General features: G+C 42.1%; 3 protein-coding genes across 9 annotated transcripts in view; 2 read left to right on the top strand and 1 right to left on the bottom strand.

The window, feature by feature from the left end:
- Positions 1–44: 44 nt before the first annotated feature.
- LOC106567179 (zinc transporter ZIP5) lies at positions 45–5,418 on the bottom strand. Of its 3 annotated transcripts, XM_014136189.2 has the most exons (12): positions 5,400–5,418; positions 5,208–5,283; positions 4,805–5,005; positions 4,215–4,477; positions 3,857–4,046; positions 3,474–3,651; positions 3,088–3,257; positions 2,280–2,408; positions 1,894–1,969; positions 1,555–1,785; positions 1,178–1,368; positions 45–940 (listed from the first exon to the last, which is right to left on the bottom strand). In XM_014136189.2, exons 3-12 carry the CDS (start codon positions 4,991–4,993, stop codon positions 791–793), a joined length of 1,767 nt encoding a protein of 588 aa, XP_013991664.1. In that variant the 5' UTR covers positions 4,994–5,005; positions 5,208–5,283; positions 5,400–5,418; the 3' UTR covers positions 45–790. The 3 variants fall into 3 exon arrangements, with proteins under 3 accessions (XP_013991664.1, XP_013991663.1, XP_013991662.1); XM_014136188.2 differs by lacking the exon at positions 5,400–5,418 and having other exon boundaries at positions 5,208–5,302; XM_014136187.2 differs by lacking the exons at positions 5,208–5,283; positions 5,400–5,418 and having other exon boundaries at positions 4,805–5,201.
- A 3,757-nt stretch (positions 5,419–9,175) lies between these two features.
- rnf41 (ring finger protein 41) lies at positions 9,176–15,449 on the top strand. 4 transcript variants are annotated; one of them, XM_014135563.2, is made up of 7 exons: positions 9,176–9,494; positions 11,857–11,896; positions 12,181–12,296; positions 12,537–12,808; positions 13,229–13,364; positions 13,496–13,599; positions 13,866–15,449. In XM_014135563.2, exons 3-7 carry the CDS (start codon positions 12,207–12,209, stop codon positions 14,218–14,220), a joined length of 957 nt encoding a protein of 318 aa, XP_013991038.1. In that variant the 5' UTR covers positions 9,176–9,494; positions 11,857–11,896; positions 12,181–12,206; the 3' UTR covers positions 14,221–15,449.
- A 2,224-nt stretch (positions 15,450–17,673) lies between these two features.
- LOC106567181 (diacylglycerol kinase alpha) overlaps positions 17,674–19,066 on the top strand; it is a 30,538-nt gene continuing 29,145 nt past the window's right edge. Inside the window, exon 1 of one of the 2 annotated variants that reach the window (XM_014136190.2) lies at positions 17,674–18,011. The gene's annotated coding sequence lies outside the window, so the exon portion shown is untranslated. Of the gene's footprint in view, positions 18,012–18,036; positions 18,291–19,066 lie in introns of those variants that run through there. The other variant, XM_014136191.2, reaches the window with a different exon arrangement.

Genomic DNA, 19,066 nt, shown 5'->3' with positions numbered 1-19,066 from the left:
GTGTTTCTGATTTGAGTCCTAGATGTGGAACGAGTGAGAAGTGCTCTGGATTCATGGCCAAATATAAAAGGGCCACCTTTATTGAATTGCTGACATGGCTATACAGTATTCAAGATTTAAAAAAGATTTAATTGGATATTGAAACATGGTTCAACCACTGCAAATCAGTCTGAAATAATAGGATTAAGACTCACATTGATTTCAATCTCAAAATAAAATCAATGTTCATATAGAAACAGTAGAAAACAAGTTGCACAGTACATTTAGGAAGAAAAAAATCATAGGGTTCATAAAACATTTAAGCAAGCAAAATCAGTGTAGGGTCATTCTCTTGGCCATCTGGTCCTGCAAGGGTGATTTCCATGTGTTGTTCACACTAACCATCAAACTGTGTAGTCCAGTGTGGCTCAGTTGGTAGAGCATGGCGCTTGCAACACCAGGGTTGTGGGTTCGATTCTCACGTGGGACAAGAAATGTATCTACTCAATACAAGAGCGTCTGCTTAATGTAAAATCTTGTGTCTTAGAGGATGCGTTTTACCCAATAATTGGGCAAGAGCTCAGAATTTGGCTGCCGGTGTAAACGCATCCAGAGTGCTCTAAAGTGAAGCTGGTAGTTAATGATGTAATCTTAAATCATGTTTTTCAGGCCTTTAGTAGTAATGCAAATTACCACCCGGACCAAAGTCTACTCCGATAAGAAGTCATTTGGTATTGGCCAATTGCACTTCAGTTGAAAGAGTAACCAATCCAGTGGTTTAGAATCTGATCCACTCATATCCTTCATTGAATCAGACATCACCCAGGTTGAAGGCAATATGGTCCTCAAACAGAGCGATACACAGCATGATTGCACCCCCTGCCAACAAGCCTAGGTTCTGTAGCAGGAAGCGAGTCCAGGGTCCCATCGGGCCAGGATCACCATGAAGCATCTCAGGCAACTATTGAGCAAAAGGAGAAAATGACAAATGCAGCATTATTACGCTGACCAAATTAATAGACACAGTTGTCTGTAAAATGCCTTTTCACACTAAGCTGAGCTGTGCTGGCCTGGTTACGCAGCCACTATAGTTGCTGGAACCATGCTGAAAAGGAAATATCTGAACCAGCACAGTGCAGTTCATGTTGGCCCGATAATGTGAAAAGGGTGTGGAACTCCTTCCACCGTAGTGACTCACCATGTCAGCGAGGGCCACATAGAGGAAGACCCCAGCGGTGAGGGCGAGGATCCAGGGGGAGATGTGGGCTGACTGGTGGCCCAGGACAGAGCCAGTTAGCAAGCCCACAAAACCCAGTAGGGCTGATACAGCACTGAAGATAACCAGTCTACGAACAGGCCACCCTGCTCCCATCAGCACTGCCAGGTCACCTGCAAAGATAAACACAATGCATCAATTTCATAGTCTCATACTCATTACAGAGGTCTACCTGAAACGTTATAGTACCAGGCTTAAACTTTTGAAGGGCATGTCGATGTGCAATGCTTTTATGTGTTGCACCCATCTCTGTTTTTACATGCACCTCACAAAAAGGTGAGATGTTCATGTATACCTACCTAGCTCGTGAGGAAGCTCATGGCAGAACACAGCTATGGTGGTGCTGAGACCTCCAGCCAGACTCTGAGAGAATGCTGCACCAATGGCCAGTCCGTCAGTAAGGTTGTGTACCCCATCTCCCATAACCACCATCCACACCAAGCTTCCCATCCCAACCTGCTCCTGGCCAGGCGGGCTGTGTGAATGACCATGCTGCTCAGTGGAATGTGTCTGCTCAAGAACGGTGGGGCCTTAAGAACGGGAGAGATGAGAAAGATGTTTTACAATGCAACGGTTCAACTCTGCCAATACGGACATAAATGCTCTCAAAGTTACATAAGTATTACATTCCAACTCACTCTGCAGAGCAGTAAGCTCCCTCTCTGGGTCAGGATTTAGAGTGGTGTTCTGCTGCTTCCGCTTCCTCTTAACTTTCTGATGACAAAAAAAAATAATTTAAACATTCACATCAGCAATACAAGACTAAACAATTCCCTATTTTCCAACATAAACAATATGACTTAGGGACAATCTCAATTGCATACACCTCGCGTCCTCGCTGCCTCAAAACCCATTGGAGGAGATGGTCAGAGGGGTGGGACCTCTGGCTTTCTCATCCAATGGATTTTGAGAAGGAGGCGAGGAGGACATAAGGAGTATGCAATTGAGAATCTCCCAATGACTACTATGCACAGTGTATCATAAAACAGTGGCACAACTTCTTTATTTTCGAAATCCAGCTAACCTTATAATGGGTCCTCAGTCCTAGAAGGCTCTCGAAGATGAAGAGGAGGTAGCACCCTCCCAGCACACAAAGGCCCTTCAGTATGGAGTCCTGTTGTTCAGAGTGGCTTGAGTGTGGCCCAGTCTTAGCCTGCAGGACACAGATAATACAAGACGGTTTTCATTCAACGCATTTCATTTTAGACTTATATTTACTACTAGATTTTACAACTTAACCCTCCATGACTAAACAGAGACAGTAGCACTGGTATGAACAGTGAGGGGAAAAAAGTATTTGATCCCCTGCTGATTTTGTACATTTGCCCACTGACAAAGAAATTATCAGTCTATAATTTTAATAGTAGGTTTATTTGAACAGTGAGAGACAGAATAACAAAAAAATCCAGAAAAGCTTTTTGGTCTTGGCCATGGTGGAGAGTTTGGAATCTGATGGATTGATTGCTTCTGTGGACAGGTGTCTTTTATACAGGTAACAAGCTGAGATTAGGAGCACTCCCTTTAAGAGTGTGCTCCTAATCTCAGCTCGTTACCTGTATAAAAGACACCTGGGAGCCAGAAATCTTTCTGATTGAGAGGGGGTCAAATACTTATTTCCCTCAATAAAATGCAAATCATTTTATAACATTTTTGACATGCGTTTTCCTGGATTTTTTTGTTGTTGTTATTCTGTCTCTCACTGTTAAAATAAACCTTACAATTATAGACTGATCATTTCTTTGTCAGTGGGCAAACGTACAAAATCAGCAGGGGATCAAATACTTTTCTCCCCTCACTGTATGTAGTGTTTGACAGTTTGGTAGGGTGTTTACATGAGGCAGGAGATGCAGCAGGGCATCTCCACACAGCGTCCCCACAGCCAAGGCTGTCATTGGACAGAGGAAGGAGCGTAGGCGGGCAGGGGGCAGAAGGGGAACCAGGCTCAAAGACAGCAGAGACGGCAGGCTGATCACAGCCAGAGCTAAGGAGCTCCATCCCAAAGCTGCGGGGGAAAAAACTAAATATTATATTGATTTTGATGTTGTATTCATTCTGCTTAAACAATAGGGTATTGTAGTTTCCATGGTTATGTTAAGTCTTAGTGTATCCTAACTGTTAAGTTATGCTCCAAGTTGTAAAAGGCTACATTGTTTTTTAAAACATCCTATATCGATAAATCATTCCCTCTCATAGTTGGTATCTAGTTTCATAAATGCACCTTTAAGGAAAGTCACACTCCTTTCTGACTCCGCCCCATCAGACTCTGGGTGGCGTAGACAAACACCACTTTCAATCTGGTACAGCAGAGCTGGGCACAGGAGGGTGAAGTGGGCAGGAGTGATGTGGGGTGCCTTTCCCAGACCGAAATTCCACAAGAGCTGAGTAACGTTCAGACACTGAAAAGGAAAGGGTTAAAAGAAACTTTATGTAAGGGGAATGTTTTGATAGTGGATTTTGTCATTAACTCCCTTTAAATAACAATGTCAAATAAAAACCTGAGGATAACATTTTGCCAAGAACAGTAAGCAGAATTGAGTTGTGAACTTTGTGCGTTTGGCACAAAACATTAACCAGATCAATTGTCTTTTATTGACTACTCACGTTCCCATGAAGATGCCTCTGAGTGGGGTGATTTGACACAAGGGAGTTAAACATTCCTTGGACAGGAATAGAGTGTGCAACAGGAGATGACCACGGAAGGACTTCTTCCTTAATCACATTATCAGATGATAATGTGGTGCCCTCTTTATACCTAGATCCAGCAGACCCTGATATCCCAGGCTGTGGGGTTCTTTCAGAGCGGGTTGAGAAGAAGAGGCAGTACAGTTTATTCAGGTGTCAGTGTGTAACTAACTATTCATAACCGGATGAGCACAAATGCTAAACTTCCCTACTTCAAAAGTGGCTGTATATCTCTAACAATCATGGGATCAAATCAGTTGTAATATCTGTATCTCACCTGGCTGTGTTTGCGGAGGAGGGTGGTTGAGTAGGTCTACTAGGACTAGGGGTGTCTGTTTCCTGATCGTCATGGTCATGAGATTGTGTATGAGGAGGGTGAGGTTGTGTCAAAGTGTTATGGTTGTGCCTCGATCCTCGATGGCTGATCCCCAACACACTGACCTGCCCTAGTCCCAGGCTGCCCAGTAACTTCTGCAGGCCCTTATAGGTCAGGGTCCCATTGTCTCCATACTGATGGAACAGACGCTGCAAGTAGAAGACCTGGGAAAAAAAGACAGGTATTTACAAGAGTAAATGGACAGCTGAAATTATCAGAAAGAGCAATAATCATCAGTGGTAAAATACTGACATTGTTAAACTATTAGAATAGGATATTTTATATTTTTAACAAAGCACAAAATAGATTTAGTGCTGTTGACAGCAGTGTCTCAAAGGTTAACTTGTGACCTTATCAACTCTAAATTACGTAATCTTCATAATATTGCTGTTAAATTGTTGTAGCACTGATCTATTGAGGCCAAATTCAGATATTTCAGAGGGCTGGAGACAATACAAACTGGTATAGCCTGTCTTCCACAATAGTCTCACCTGCTCTTCAAAAGCCTCATCTAAATGTTCAGATGTCGACCCCTCTTGTCGGCTTCCATTTGATATCCTGTCTGTCATATTCCCTGGTGTTTTCACTGTGCCACTGAGAGAAAGTTGCGCCCCTGCCCCAAACTCCAGCAGAGACAGACAGACAAATAGTCCTACTGCGAGCGTCAGTAGAGGTGACATCCTATAAATTAACTGCAAAAAAGGAATATGAAGAGGCACGTTCATTAAAAATCAGGTACCGTGAAATGTCTCAATGACTCCTTCATGAATGTTGCCAGTTTGTTCGTCATTTAGTCCGCAAAATTGAAACTGTTACAGTTGCTGAATGCCAAACATTTTACAGGTCAGCGAACCTACAAAACCTGACATTTTCTGGGGCATACAGGCAACTCACGTGGGTTGTTCGTTGTTGCTTTCACCAGTCTCGAAATACATCTTATCTTGTCCTGCTGCTTAGAGGATTGAAGAGCCTGGGGGGAAGTCTTTTATTTTTTGGAGTTAATATTATAACGACTCGTTCATTTACAGCCGAGTCATGAAACAGATAAGAAAGGCCGCAAAGCATTGATAACAGCAATTGACCTACCTTCTCCAATGAAGCAGGCTGAATTGCTCAAGCCAAGGCTCATGAGAAATGTTCAAAACCTCAATATATCCATGTCCTGGTTAGAACAGAGTGGCAATAAAGAGAATGGCGTCTTTTTGTAGCCACTAATGGAGGCTAACTGTCATGTCTCGTTGGCCAAAGCAATGGGCAAATGAATGTTTTAGAAACGCCGAAGGTCTGTGTTAAACACAGGTTTAGGAGATCATATACGTTTATTTCTATGAGATCATCTTCATCAGTCAATTTTGAAGTATTTATGTAATCAAAACAAGAACATAAAGGATTCATAAAGGTCATGTTAATTGACTGATTATCTCAGAACAAAAACGCATAAGATCTCCTGTGCATGTTAACCTCAGACCTTAACCACACTGCTAACCTTATGCCTAACCATAACCTTAAAATTAAGACCAATGATCCAGAGGTAGAAAATACAAACTAATTTCAATTTTTTAGGACGGAAACAAGTTATACTCTTGTTTGTTCAGCCATTCCTATGGGGGGAAAGAATATCGTTTTGGGATAAACGCGAGAAAAATAAGGTCTGAGGTTAACACAGGTTTAGGAGATCATATACATTTTGAGAAGATGATCTCATAGACCGAAATGTATTCCTTTCAAGTTTTATTAGTCATATGTACGGGATACACATGGTATACACCGTCCAGTTAAATGCTTACTTGTAGGTTCCTTCTTGACAATGAAAAAACAATACAAAATAAGAAAAGATGATACAAACAAAGTAAATGGCTCAGTAAAATATAATAAACATTTTAGCATAAGTATAATACAATATAATATTGTCCAATATTTGCACGTGTTATGGGGAAGGGGGGATTGGAAGGCAAGTGTTTAAATTCTGCAGTATTTAGCAATCATAATAAGAGTCTAGTAGTAGCAGTTGTGATGTGTGTGTAGCATAAACGTATGTGTGGAGAATCTAAGCAGGTGGTCAGTCCAGTTCAAGTGTTCAGCAGTCTGATGGCTTGTAGATAGAAACTGTCTCAGAGCCTGTTGGTATCAGGCTTCATGTTCTGATAATGTCTGCCCGACGGTAAGGGAGTGAACAGCTCGTGGCTGGGGTTTGTGGGGTCCTTGATGATGCTGTCCTCAGGCACCATTTCGAGTAGATGTCCTGGATGGGTGGGAGCATGGGCTGTCTTCACCACCCGCTGGAGGGCCTTGCTGTCATGGACGGAGTAATTCCCATACCAGGCCGTGATGCTACCGTTCAGGATGCTCTCGATGATGCAGCGGTAGTATTTGGAGAGGATCCTGGTTGGCATGCCAAATTTCTTCAGCCACCTTAGTAAGTAGAGTAGTGGTGGTGCTGGTCAAGTTCTCGGTGATGTGGATGCCAAGGAACTTCAAACTACTGACTTTCTTTACTGCAGTCCCGTTGATCGGGGAATGTTCCATCGTCTGCTTCCTGAAGTCAACAATAAACTCCTTTGTTTTGCTGACATTGAGGGAGAGGTTGGTGTCCTGGCACCACAATGCCAGTTCACTTACCTTTACCTCCTCCCTAAAGGCTGACTTGTCATTGTTGTTTATCAGGCCTACAACCATGGTGTTGTCAGCAAACTTGATGATGGAGTTGGTGTTGTGCAAAGCCACGCAGTCATGGGTGAACAGGGAGTACATCAGAGGACTGAGGACACACCCCTGGGGGGCCCCTGTGTTAAGAGTCAGTGTGGAGGTGGTGTTGTTGAATCCAATTGCAAGATCCAGTTGCAGAGGGAGGTGTACAGACCCAGGGCTCTGAGCTTGGTGTCGAGCTTGTAGGGAACAATAGTGTTGAATGCTGAACTGTAGTCAATGAACACCATTCTCACATAGGTGTTCCTCTTGTCCATATGCGTTACAGCCATGTGAATAGCAATGGAAATGGCATCTTACGTGGATCTATTGGAGTGGTAGGCAAATTTGAGTGGGTCCAGTGTGCTCTTATGCTGGCCTTTATGTGGGTCATGACCAGCATCTCAAAGCCCTTCATGATGAACGGTGTAAGTGTGATGGGGCTGTCATCATGAAGTGCTTTGAGGTTGGACATGTCCCAGAGGGCCAGACGGTGGTAGGCCTGATCACCGACGACGATGAGATAGCCTATAGGGAGGAGGTCAGAGGCCTGGCAGTGTGGTGCCAAGACAACAACCTCTTCCTCAACGTCAGCAAGACAAAGGAGCTGATCGTGGACTACAGGAAACGTAGGGCCCGAGCACGCCCCCATTCACATCGACAGGGATGTAGTGGACCGGGTTGAGAGCTTTAAGTTCCTCAGTGTCCACATCACTAAGGATCTATCATGGCCCAAACACACCAACAAAGTCATGAAGAGGGCTAGACAACACCTCTACCCCATTAGGAGGATGAAAAGATTTGGCATGGACCCGTAAATCCTCAAAAAGTTCTACAGTTGCACCATTGAGAGCATCTTGACTGGCTGCATCACCGCTTGGTATGGCAACTCCTTGGCATCCGACCGCAAGGCACTACAGAGGGTAGTGCAAACGGCCTAGTACATCACTGGTGACAAGCTCCCGGCCATCCAGAACATCTATACCAGGCAGTATCGGATGAAGGCTCTAAAAATGTACAAAGACTCCAGCCACCCAAGTCATATACTGTTCTCTCTGCTACCGCACGGCAAGCGGTACCGATGCACCAAGTCTGGAACCAACAGGACCCTGAACAGCTACTACCCCCAAGCCATACAACTGCTAAATAGTTAGCTAAAAGTAGCAGCAGCGTATGTCACTATTTAACTATCTGTCACTTTATTCCTAGTTATATGTACATATCTACTTCAATTAACTTGTACCCCTGCACATAGACTCAGTACTGGTACCCCTTGTATATAGCCAAGTTATCGTTACTCATTGTGTATCTATCATTACTTTTACGTGTTTTACTTTTCTATTATTTCTCTTTTTTATTTCTCTCTGCATTGTTGGGAAGGGCCTGTAAGTAAGCATTTCACTGTTAGTCCATGTCTGTTGTTTATGACGCATGTGACAAGTAAAATGTGATTTGATTTGACAAGTGTTGAGTTGATTGAATTTTCACAAAAAGAATAGTCTAATTCTCGCAACCTTTCTGGTGATAGGCCTACTGTATGCAAGTCGTTATCACTTAAATGTTGAAGAATACATTACAGGTAAATATTAAAATCTCTTAATGAAAGACAGGGATGAGTAGGCCTAATGGGATAATAGATTATGAGTCGGACGATGATAATCAGAAAAGTCCAAAGAGGAGAATTCTGTCTTGAACCCCAGAGCCAGTCTTTGCTGGTTCATCTACGTCCCATGGGAGCCAAACTATGATGGTGGTCTAGACCCAGGCCTGACAAGAGGCATAGTCACCTTCACACAAAAAAGAGAACACAAAGGACAGTGATCAGTACAGAGGACAGTGACCCAAATAGGTAGTCTTGCAAGGGACCTTAGGAGTCAGTCACTTCCACAGGAAGCACCGAAGGGCCTCAAGCTTGAGGGCCCACATCCAATGACCTACGTTGAATTACAAACCAGATTTAGTGATAATGGTCCCCACGATGAAATCGAGGACTGTGGATCTTTCTCCATCCCCATTCGTTTGTGTGTTAGTCACACGCGATATTTGACAGCACTGTCCCGATTTGGAAGAAACTTGGGGGAGTGATGCGTCTTGCCATAGCGATCCTGCATGTACAAAATTTAACTGATTGGCCCAAGTCCGGAGCTATATAGTAATTAACTGAAACGTGTTAGTCACACGCGATATTTCACTTGGCTCAAGGGGGGGCGCTGCACCATTCGTGGGGGACGACATGTTCACTGTTGCCTTGTTTTTATTTTCAATAATATCAACAGATTTTTTTTTATACAATTAGTTTTCTTACATTTTTTTAAAATATCATTTGATTTCAATCATCTCTGACGCCCCCCTGTCGGGTTGAGGAGGCGGAGTGGCTTGCTTACTAAACCAGCAACAACCTACTTAGGCTAGCTGATGTGGCTGGAGGCTAGCTAACTGTCAGCAGAGGTGAAATTACGGAAATTGTCGCAATCATTTTGCTTGCTCTTCAAGGACGTAAGTGGTTATTCCCGATAACAGAATATTTTATTTGAAAAAGGGTTACAGTAAGAACGTTAGCAAGTCAACAAGAGCGTGCTGATATAGCCAACAGTTGGCCTAGCAAGCCAGTCAGCTACAGTGCTAGCTAGGCTAGCCATCACTAGATCAACCTATCTAGCTAGTTGGCTTTACTTATTTTCTAAACTAAGAAACGAACGTTGACTCTCTTTGATGGCAGCTTGCTAACGAACGTTAGTATAACTCACATGTATAAGCTGCAGCTTTGCAGGTCTGTTAGACTGCTAACTAACTAGCTAGCTAGCTTGAGCTGGTTAGCTATCGCATTTCATTAAAGCCAGTCTGTAAAGTGTCCTATAATTTCAGCTAGATATAAGAGAATATCTTATTTAACCATCCCTCCCCAGTCTGCTGTGTAGTGTTGCTGCCTGCCATACTGAATATGTCACAAGTCAGCTGGAGGCTAGGCAGCGAGGGTTTAAAGCAGAGATGTTCTCCATTTGATTGTTTAGGCTACAGTCTATCATCTATGGTAGCTAGTTGTGATTACACTATTGTGTTAATCAGCAGGCTCGTAGTCACCACCCAGAAAACAGGGCCTAGTCAGATCAAACTATGAAATGCCCTGTCTCTTCATCCTCAGTATGCCAAAGCAGCATCTGCAACCAAGGTTGGAAATTAACACCCGCCAAATGTTGTCATTCGCGGGGTAAGAATGTCTATTTCACCGGCCACGTTGGCGGGTGGTCACAGAGCATTTGGGAAGTGTTTTAAATCCAAAACCCACATGTAGAAATTGGCCGTTTTGACAAGAAATACTACCAAAGTGTGACATTGTCCTCGCGTTTCTTAGCCAGTTACATCGTTTTGTTCACACGTTAGGTTGTTTTTCAATGTTACTTTGAGTTTGCTGCAACTGTCTGCAGCTAGGAAGACGTCGTAGTTGGTGATTTTTGTTGGTCACAGACAAGTGCTCAAGTTACCACGGTAACGGCCCGTCCCTTAAAGGGTTAGCTAAAATGTTTTGTCTTTTTAAACACTTTTTTGATATTTTTATTTAACTAGGCAAGTCAATTAAGAACAAATTCTTATTTACAATGACGGTCAAACTCGGACAACGCTGGGCCAATTGTGCGCAGCCCTATGGAACTCCCAATCACGGGCCAGATGTGATACCGCCTGGATTCGAACCAGGGACTGTAGTAGCGCCTTTTGCACTGAGATGCAGTGCCTTATTAGACCACTGCGCCACCCGGGAGCAAATCTCACCTAATGATTGAGCATGGATAACTCCCAAAAAACTGTTATACATAGTCATTAAAACACTCAAATACATTAATTGCTCTCCTAGATTTATTTGTGTGCTTCTGTATGTTTACATAGGAGAACAAAATGTCAGCATAGAGCCCTGAACAATCATAATACATAAGTTGTATCACTCAGCTGTTTGTGGCAGAACTGTTTCTCTATTTTTACTGTTGTATCTAAAAACATTTTTTAAGTAACATTATTTTATTTGAAAATGTAAAAAAATATATATCCACATACAAACGACAACAGACAGACGCACACAAACATCCACAATATAACTCCTGCCCAGATCCCCATGCTCACACCCCCATATCCAGCGCCTGCATCATTCTCCGCCACATGGCCTCAAACCGCACCATTTGGTTTTTTCTCTCTATTACCCACGCACTTTCAACATTTTAGATAATAAGCATTTGACATTTCCATTGTATTAAAGATGGAGGACTGGTTGATTTCCATTTTTTTAAGTGCATGTTTTTTTCAAGCTAATTGACAAGAAAAGTAGCGTTCAACCCATATCTCACTGCACACTCATATGCCATATCTTGAAATATGCAGACAGATGGATTAAAGGTACATTTAGATTGTAATACTAAATTATTTATTTTAACGTACATTGGTTATTAAAAGACACAGGTCACAAATGTAATGATATATATCCCATTATTTCTTATTAGTAATACATTTCTTGTTTTAGAAACGATAGAAAGCATGCTCATCCATTTTTTCTGTGGTGATTTTTGGTGTAATTATAGTGAAAATAATGTTTTGACTGGTAAGAAATCTGAGTGACTGTTAAAAAATATATATATATCTACCTGCCACAGTGGCTGGCGGACCATAAAGTTAATTTCCCACCCTGGCTGCAGCCCCAAGGATTGTAATTGCGGAGTTTCAAACCATACTGTACTGTCTTTGGTTTAAGTTCTGTGTCATTGCCATGATACCATTTCTAAGTAAATGCCTAGAAAGTTAGGCTTATGTGTCTGATTGTGTCTGTCTCCCAATACAATGTCTCATCAAAGCCACTCCATGTGACCTTTGACAGTCCTGCTGAATGGGAGAAATGAGGGCCATTTGTGAGTGAGGTAATGGCACTGCTTTTCTGTTTTCTCACTAGTTCTCTCAAACTACTGGTTTGAGCCACTCAACATTGTTTAGCATGAGGATATAGCTGAGGTTGTTTACGATGCTAAAAATATGGTAACAACAAGGCTTGACCTTGAAGTTATGTTCATTGCACAGGATGGGTTATGTTTGTTTTGCTGCATTGCTTTTGCAGATATGCCATAAACAGTCCTCTAGACAGGTTTGCATTGTGAAATGGATTTTCTCCAGGCAGTGACTCACCTACCCGGCTTGTATTCTGCAGAAACTTGTGTGTCTCAGTGATGTGCCATGGGGTATGATGTCACCAGGTTCCAAGGGGAGGTGGATGAAGACTTGCTGTGTCCCATCTGCAGCATGGTACTGGAGGAGCCAGTGCAGGTTAGTGCCCTACATTTCCCTCTTCCCTTCTCAGCCAGGCCATGCAAGGAATTGTTAATCCCTTTTATCAATTTAATTAAGATTTTTTTGTAATAAAAATAAAACTTTCCTCTCAGCTAGTCACCTATTTCTGGGATAAAGACCTACTGATTTAATTCTTATTTTTCATACAAAACAAGCTTATTTCCCCCTACCTCTTTACCCTTCTCCATCTCCTCTCATTATTTCTTTCATGTGTAGGCCCCGCACTGTGAACATGCTTTCTGCAACGCCTGCATCACCCAGTGGTTCAATCAGCAGCAGATCTGTCCTGTGGACCGCACCGTGGTGACACTGGCTCACCTCCGGCCCGTGCCCCGCATCATGCGCAACATGCTCTCCAAACTCCAGATTGCTTGTGACAACGCTGGCTTCGGCTGCACAGCCACACTGCGGCTAGATCAACTGCAGTCTCACCTGAAGGACTGTGAGCACAACCCCAAAAGGCCCATCAACTGTGAGGAGGGCTGTGGGTGAGTCACCTTAGAGCACATTACACAGCAGAGTAGAACAGACCGGCCAGAATGAAAAACATGGCTATGACTTTTGAGTTCCTGGGCATGCCGCACCACCACTGCAGAATGTGACAGTATCTAGTCTTGTAGTGGTCTCTAGAGTGGGGGCTCCCGCTGGCACAGCGGGCTTAGGCACTGCATCTCAGGGCTAGAGGCGTCAATACAGACTCTGGTTCGATTCCAGGCTGTATCACAATCACGTGATTGGGAGTCCCATAGGGCAGCTCACAATTGGCCCAGCGTCATCCAGGTTAGGGTTTGTTTGGGGTAGGCCGTCAGTTAAGAACAAATTCTTATATACAAACTTGCCTATTTAAATACTATACAAATCGAGTGATCTAGTGGCTTTAGTTTCAAAAGGTCACACTTTCTCTACAGGTTAGAGATGCCAAAAGATGAGATGTGCAACCACAACTGCATCAAGCACTTACGTGGCGTGGTACAGCAGCAGCAGACCAAGATCTCTGAACTGGAGAAGAATGCTGTAGAGCACAAGCACCAGCTGGGGGAACAAGTAAACAGACGCGCGCACACACACACACACACAGCGCACAAACATATGCGAATGCGTAATTCATAAAAATCCATTAGTGCTCTGTTCCTCAAAGGTCAGGAATATAATCTGTCTGTGTCTTTCTCTGTAAGAAACGGGACATCCAGCTGCTAAAAGCCTACATGAGAGCAATACGCAGCACCAACCCCAACATGCAGAACCTGGAGGAGAGCATTGAGTACAACGAGATCCTGGAGTGAGTTTACTCTCCTGTTCCCCTGGCCCTGTCCTTTTAGGATATTTTGACATAGTTTCAGCATTTTATTTCAGCAAGCGTCATCCATTTACTGTGTTTTGGATATTGTTTGTTTAAATTATCAATGTGTACAACCACTTAAATCACCCTGAACTTAATCAAATTTAATAAATCCCTTTTTTATATCAGCAGTATTGTCACAAAGTGCTTTAGAGCTATAAAAAAAAAAATCCCTATTCCCCATCTCACCTGTTCCTTTCCAACAGATGGGTCAACTCCCTCCAACCTGCACGGGTGACACGCTGGGGCGGGATGATCTCCACGCCAGACGCAGTTCTCCAGGCGGTCATCAAGCGTTCACTCATCGACAGCGGCTGTCCTCTGTCCATCGTTAACGACCTGATTGAGAATGCCCACGAGCGCAACTGGCCGCAGGGCCTGGCCACGCTGGAGACGCGGCAGATGAACCGGCGTTACTACGAGAACTACGTTGCCAAGCGGATCCCTGGGAAACAGGCGGTGGTGTTGATGGCCTGTGAGAATCAACACATGGGAGAGGACATGATCCTAGAGCCTGGCCTGGTCATGATCTTTGCCCATGGGGTGGAGGAGATCTTATAAGAACGCAAGGAGGGAAGGAGATTTTCTAAGAAATTAGCCAACATTAGGAGAATGTCTAGTGTAGTTTGGCAGAGAGGAGTGCAGACATTTATGTCAGGGATTTATTCCTCAAAAAAAAAAAAAATACTCCTCTCTAAAAACATACAAATTATGGGTCTATTTCCCGATGGAAAAAAATATATGAAAATACACACATTCAACTTATCAGGTGCAGGACAGAAGAACGAATCAAAGAAAAAAGAAATGGTATGCTCCCATGGTGATGTAATCAGACCCTAAAGAAAGACAATGTTTTGATCCCTGAAGATCCAACTCGGATCGAAACATTGTCTTTTTGCGTCTGATTAAATCATCATGGGAGCATACCAGAGTGGCAGACATCTTTCTTTTTTTTTTTCAATTTCACAATGGTTATGTAAATGTTTGTCTCTTGAAAGATGAAAGTGAAAAGGGGGGGGGGATTAAGCAGAATGGAAGATCGGAAAGGATCCTAAAATGACCAGAAGAGGAGTATTACTTACATATGAGCTTAATATCTTTGCCTTAAAAGGACATTTCCAAAAATACACCTGGAAAAAGAACATAACTGATAATAACCAGGATATTCTAAGATGGAATGTTTACAACAGTCACATAATGTGCTATTAAAAGCTTTGTCTGATCTTCTAAGTTTCTCTAGATTCCCCCATCATACATTGTTGTGTAAATAAATGAGCATAAAAATTATGTAAATACAAATATTATATTGAAGAAATATACACTCTCTAGCTATTCTTCTGATACAATAATTAGACAATGTGATTTTTGTCCGTTGGTTTCCATCTGCATTCACACAGGAAGCACAATTCTGATTTATTTTCCCACTAATTGGTCTTTTGGCCAATCAGATCTTTTCACATCAGATCATTTTCAGAGCAGATCTGATTGGTCAAAAGACTAATTAGTGGGAAACGATCAGAATTGGGCTATCTGTGTAAACATAGGCCATGTGTTTCAGGATGCTACCTTTGGACATGTTTTGCTCGCTCCAGCATTGTTTTTTGTGAATATGTCATGATGTTTAGCTTATTTTCTTGTGCCATGCATTTTATTTATTTATTTGGAAGACTATGCTTGAAAATGTTTTCGTGTTATGTAAATACAGTTAAGCTCATAATTGTCCTTTTGCTTCTGTTGTACATAGTCAACATAAAGTTGGGTCCAAATGACATTAAACGTTTGGGATGTAACATTGTGTAGCCTAATCTGTTTTATTTCAATCATGATTGAAGCTTCTATGTGGGTTTTTTTTAAAATTTACATAACTATTATCTAAAGGCTTTTAATAACTGAATGAAACTAAAGTAACAAATGAAAAGGGACTTGATCTAAAGACAGGGAGTACAAAAAAACATCAATGGTGGAAAAAGTACTACATTTTCATACTTGAGTAAATGTAAATGCTAAACAGCAAATTCCTTGTATTAAGCAAACCAGACGGCACAATTTCCTTTTTTAAATTTTTATTTACGGACAGCCAGGTGCACACTCCAACACTCAGACATAATTTACAAACGCAGTATTTGTGTTTGGTGAGTCCGCCAGATCAGAAGTAGTAAGGATGACAGTGCGTTATATTGATAGGTGTGTTAATTACACCATATTTATGTCCTGCCTGAGCATTCGAAATGTAGCGAGTACTTTTGGGTGCCAGGGAAAATGTATGGGAGTATAAAGTACATATTTTCTTTAGAAATGTAGTGGAGTAAAAGTTGTCAAAAATAGAAATAGTTAAGTACAGATACCCCAAAAAACAACTTAAGTAGTACTTTCAAGTTTTTTACTTAGTTACTTTACACCACTGACAAACATTTGGAAATTAACTTCATGTTACTTTGTTTGTGTCACCATAATGTACAAACGTGTCAATTAAATGAAGATCAATTTGGATTGTGAAACTTTTGTTCTGTATTCTATCTTTTGTTCCTGTCATTCTGTCATTTTTTTATGTTTTGTGTCATTTTCTCTTTTGAGCTGTGGGGTGTACAGACAAAAATAAATACAATTGCAATTGTGATACTCATGGTACTGTTTTCTTACGGTATTAAGTCACTCCTATTTCCAAGCAGGGACTCATACATCAATGGTTTCTGATCATTAGGGGTCTAAGCAGCAGTCTATCTGGCAGCTCCTCGTCTGTCTCCCCACACAAACACCCACATGGTCAGTACAGTCATTGTGTATAGTATGTCTACAGCAGCAGTGTCCGCTGAGCTCTGGCCAGCAGCCCATACTCTATTGAGGACTTTACTTTTAAATCCTTCCCTTTGTTGTGAATGGATGGAATGCCATGTGCTTTGCCAAATGGCATGTTTTTGTTATTGTGCCTGAAAATCCTCTGATTCATTATCTGGTGTTCAATGATCCAGGCTGAATCACATCCGGCTGGGATTGGGAGTCCCATAGGGCGGCACACAATTGTCCCAGCGTCATCCTGGTTTGGCCGGGGTTGGCCGTCATTGTAAATAAGAATTTGTTCTTAACTGACTTGCGTAGTTAAATAAAGGTTAAATCAAAATTAAAAATGTATCTAATGCAGGGGTTCCCAAATTGTTTAGCTCAGGCCCCTCTTCCAGCATTGGGGAACATCTTGCACAGGTTTAAAGCTTATTTCCTGCAATTCTACACATTTTGTCATGGGTCAGAGAACATTTTGCTGTTTTAAAGCTAATTTTCTTTCAATTCTATACATTTTGCCATGTCTAACGTGTGTTCATATGCTCTTTAAGTGGCTCAAGCTTTACAACAAAATATATGGGCTACAAAACCTAGCTAAAAAAACGTTAGCTGACATGGGCTAGTTGATCTGGACATTTCTGACAGGTTATAAATACTTTATGACTGACTTGACAAGAGGAAATCGGATTTTGCACGACCCAATTTCAACTATTACAACTTTCAAGAGTAAGTTTAAAGTAAGTTGGACCCCGCTCCCCCTGCCACTGATCTAATGGATTGAGACAGCTTTTACCTGTATGCCAATACAATTGTATTGTTGGACCAGACTTCACAATGCATATCTGTTTGTTCAATGCTTTAACCTCATAAATGCAAGCCATCAAAAGGACAATAGTTAGGCATAATCAATAGTTAGGCTACTGTCAATCCATCATTGCCTCAACAACACCCTGTTATGGGACTGATATCTGCCACACTGACATATAAATGGTGTTGCATTCTAGGCTACTGTAACAAGGCAGTTGGGAGCTCGGTAAGCCTACCAACAACCTTGCTGTTGTTACAGATCTCATCCACCTGTGCCAAACTGGTCCAAACCTCTTAGCTGAAGACGTAGTGCGCACAACGCTTTGAAAATAAAATATTGGCAAATAGGAAGTTATCGACTGCAACTGGATTTGTTCATCGCTGCTCTATAGCCGAGCACACATAAATGATAAAAGAAGAACCCACACCCATTCACTAGACTGGAGTAAACAGGGCAAGCCCAATGTACATCATCGCCGCGTCGGTCAAAGTGCGCACAGATGACAGTTCGAGGCGGTGCTTTCAGGCAATGCTTTATTGCACGGGAGGGGGACATTGCTGAGTCGGACGTGGGAGTCAGGCAATCTTTCCTATTCTATCTGGGTAAATGAAAGCTGACAACTAGACCACTTTATTACAGCGTCCACCACAGACTGTCTCGGACGCCTTGCTGCGTCTAAAACTTTGAATTGTGCCCCCTCGCCGTGGAGCACTGCAACCCGCTCGAAGAACGACGGACGGACAACGCTCATCATCGCGAAATCTAGGTAATTGACGCTCAAAACATCCCTCATTCAGTCACCCTGGCTGAAGTTCAAACAATCGTGTACGACCGTTTACAACTTTGCGTACATATTGCCTGTGAATGATTCGTTGCGCCGCTGCCAAATGTGGGTAAGATACACATTTCAAGAGAGAGATTACACTATCCCTCGCCTCGCCCAACTGATCTCAGTTGGTTCCCTCGGTGGGCAAAACCTAGGCTACTTTTTGAGTGGCAGCCTACTCTGATAATAGGTTACATCTACAGCTTCATGGTCCCAGTGGTAAGTCTCCCCCCTTAACCTATAACCTAATCTTTAGACATGCTTGCTAGCCTGGAGGTTGCACAGGAAATGTGGTATAGCCTAGGATAGGCTAACCTACTACTATGATATAGAGGTGTTCAACTGTAATCTCTATATTATGACTCAATATTGTAGACCAGACCGCTTTCTTTTTATACCTTCCTGCAGATAATGTTATCCCTCTATGTGATTCATGATGCAAAGAGACTTGTATGGATGGAACATGTTGACATCCTTGGAAATATTTCTCAATGCAGGATAATTGGTGGAAAAATACATGTTGTCTCTTCAATTTATGTTCTTGTTATGAGAAGAATAAGCCTAGTTCCCACGGGGGACCAGTACGGAAGAAAAAAAAAATGTATGAAATGTATGCATTCACTACTGTAAGTCGCTCTGGATAAGAGCGTCTGCTAAATGACTAAAATGTAAATGTAAAATGTAGTTGTCACCTAAAACAGCTGACAAACCAGCACATTGCTCAGCACACAACATAATCACACTTGCATCATTTATAATTATGACTACTGGTGCTTATACCTTCTGATATATGTTCAACAGGTTTCCTATACCATATTACATATTTATGTGTAATGAAACCACAAACAGTCAACTTTCAATTTTGTCATTTGTGTATGTATTTTTGTCTAGACATAATCCTATTGTTTTTATTAAAATGTTTTAATCGTTTTTTTTTATTGTAAAGCAATTCAGACTTGTTTATATTCAAAATCAATTATTGACCAACCATAGAC

Source organism: Salmo salar, chromosome ssa13, assembly GCF_905237065.1.
Source record: "Salmo salar chromosome ssa13, Ssal_v3.1, whole genome shotgun sequence".
In the NCBI taxonomy this organism is placed as follows: domain Eukaryota; kingdom Metazoa; phylum Chordata; class Actinopteri; order Salmoniformes; family Salmonidae; genus Salmo; species Salmo salar.
The sequence above is the reverse complement of the archived record's forward strand: the minus strand, read 5'-3'. Positions and strand labels throughout refer to the sequence as shown.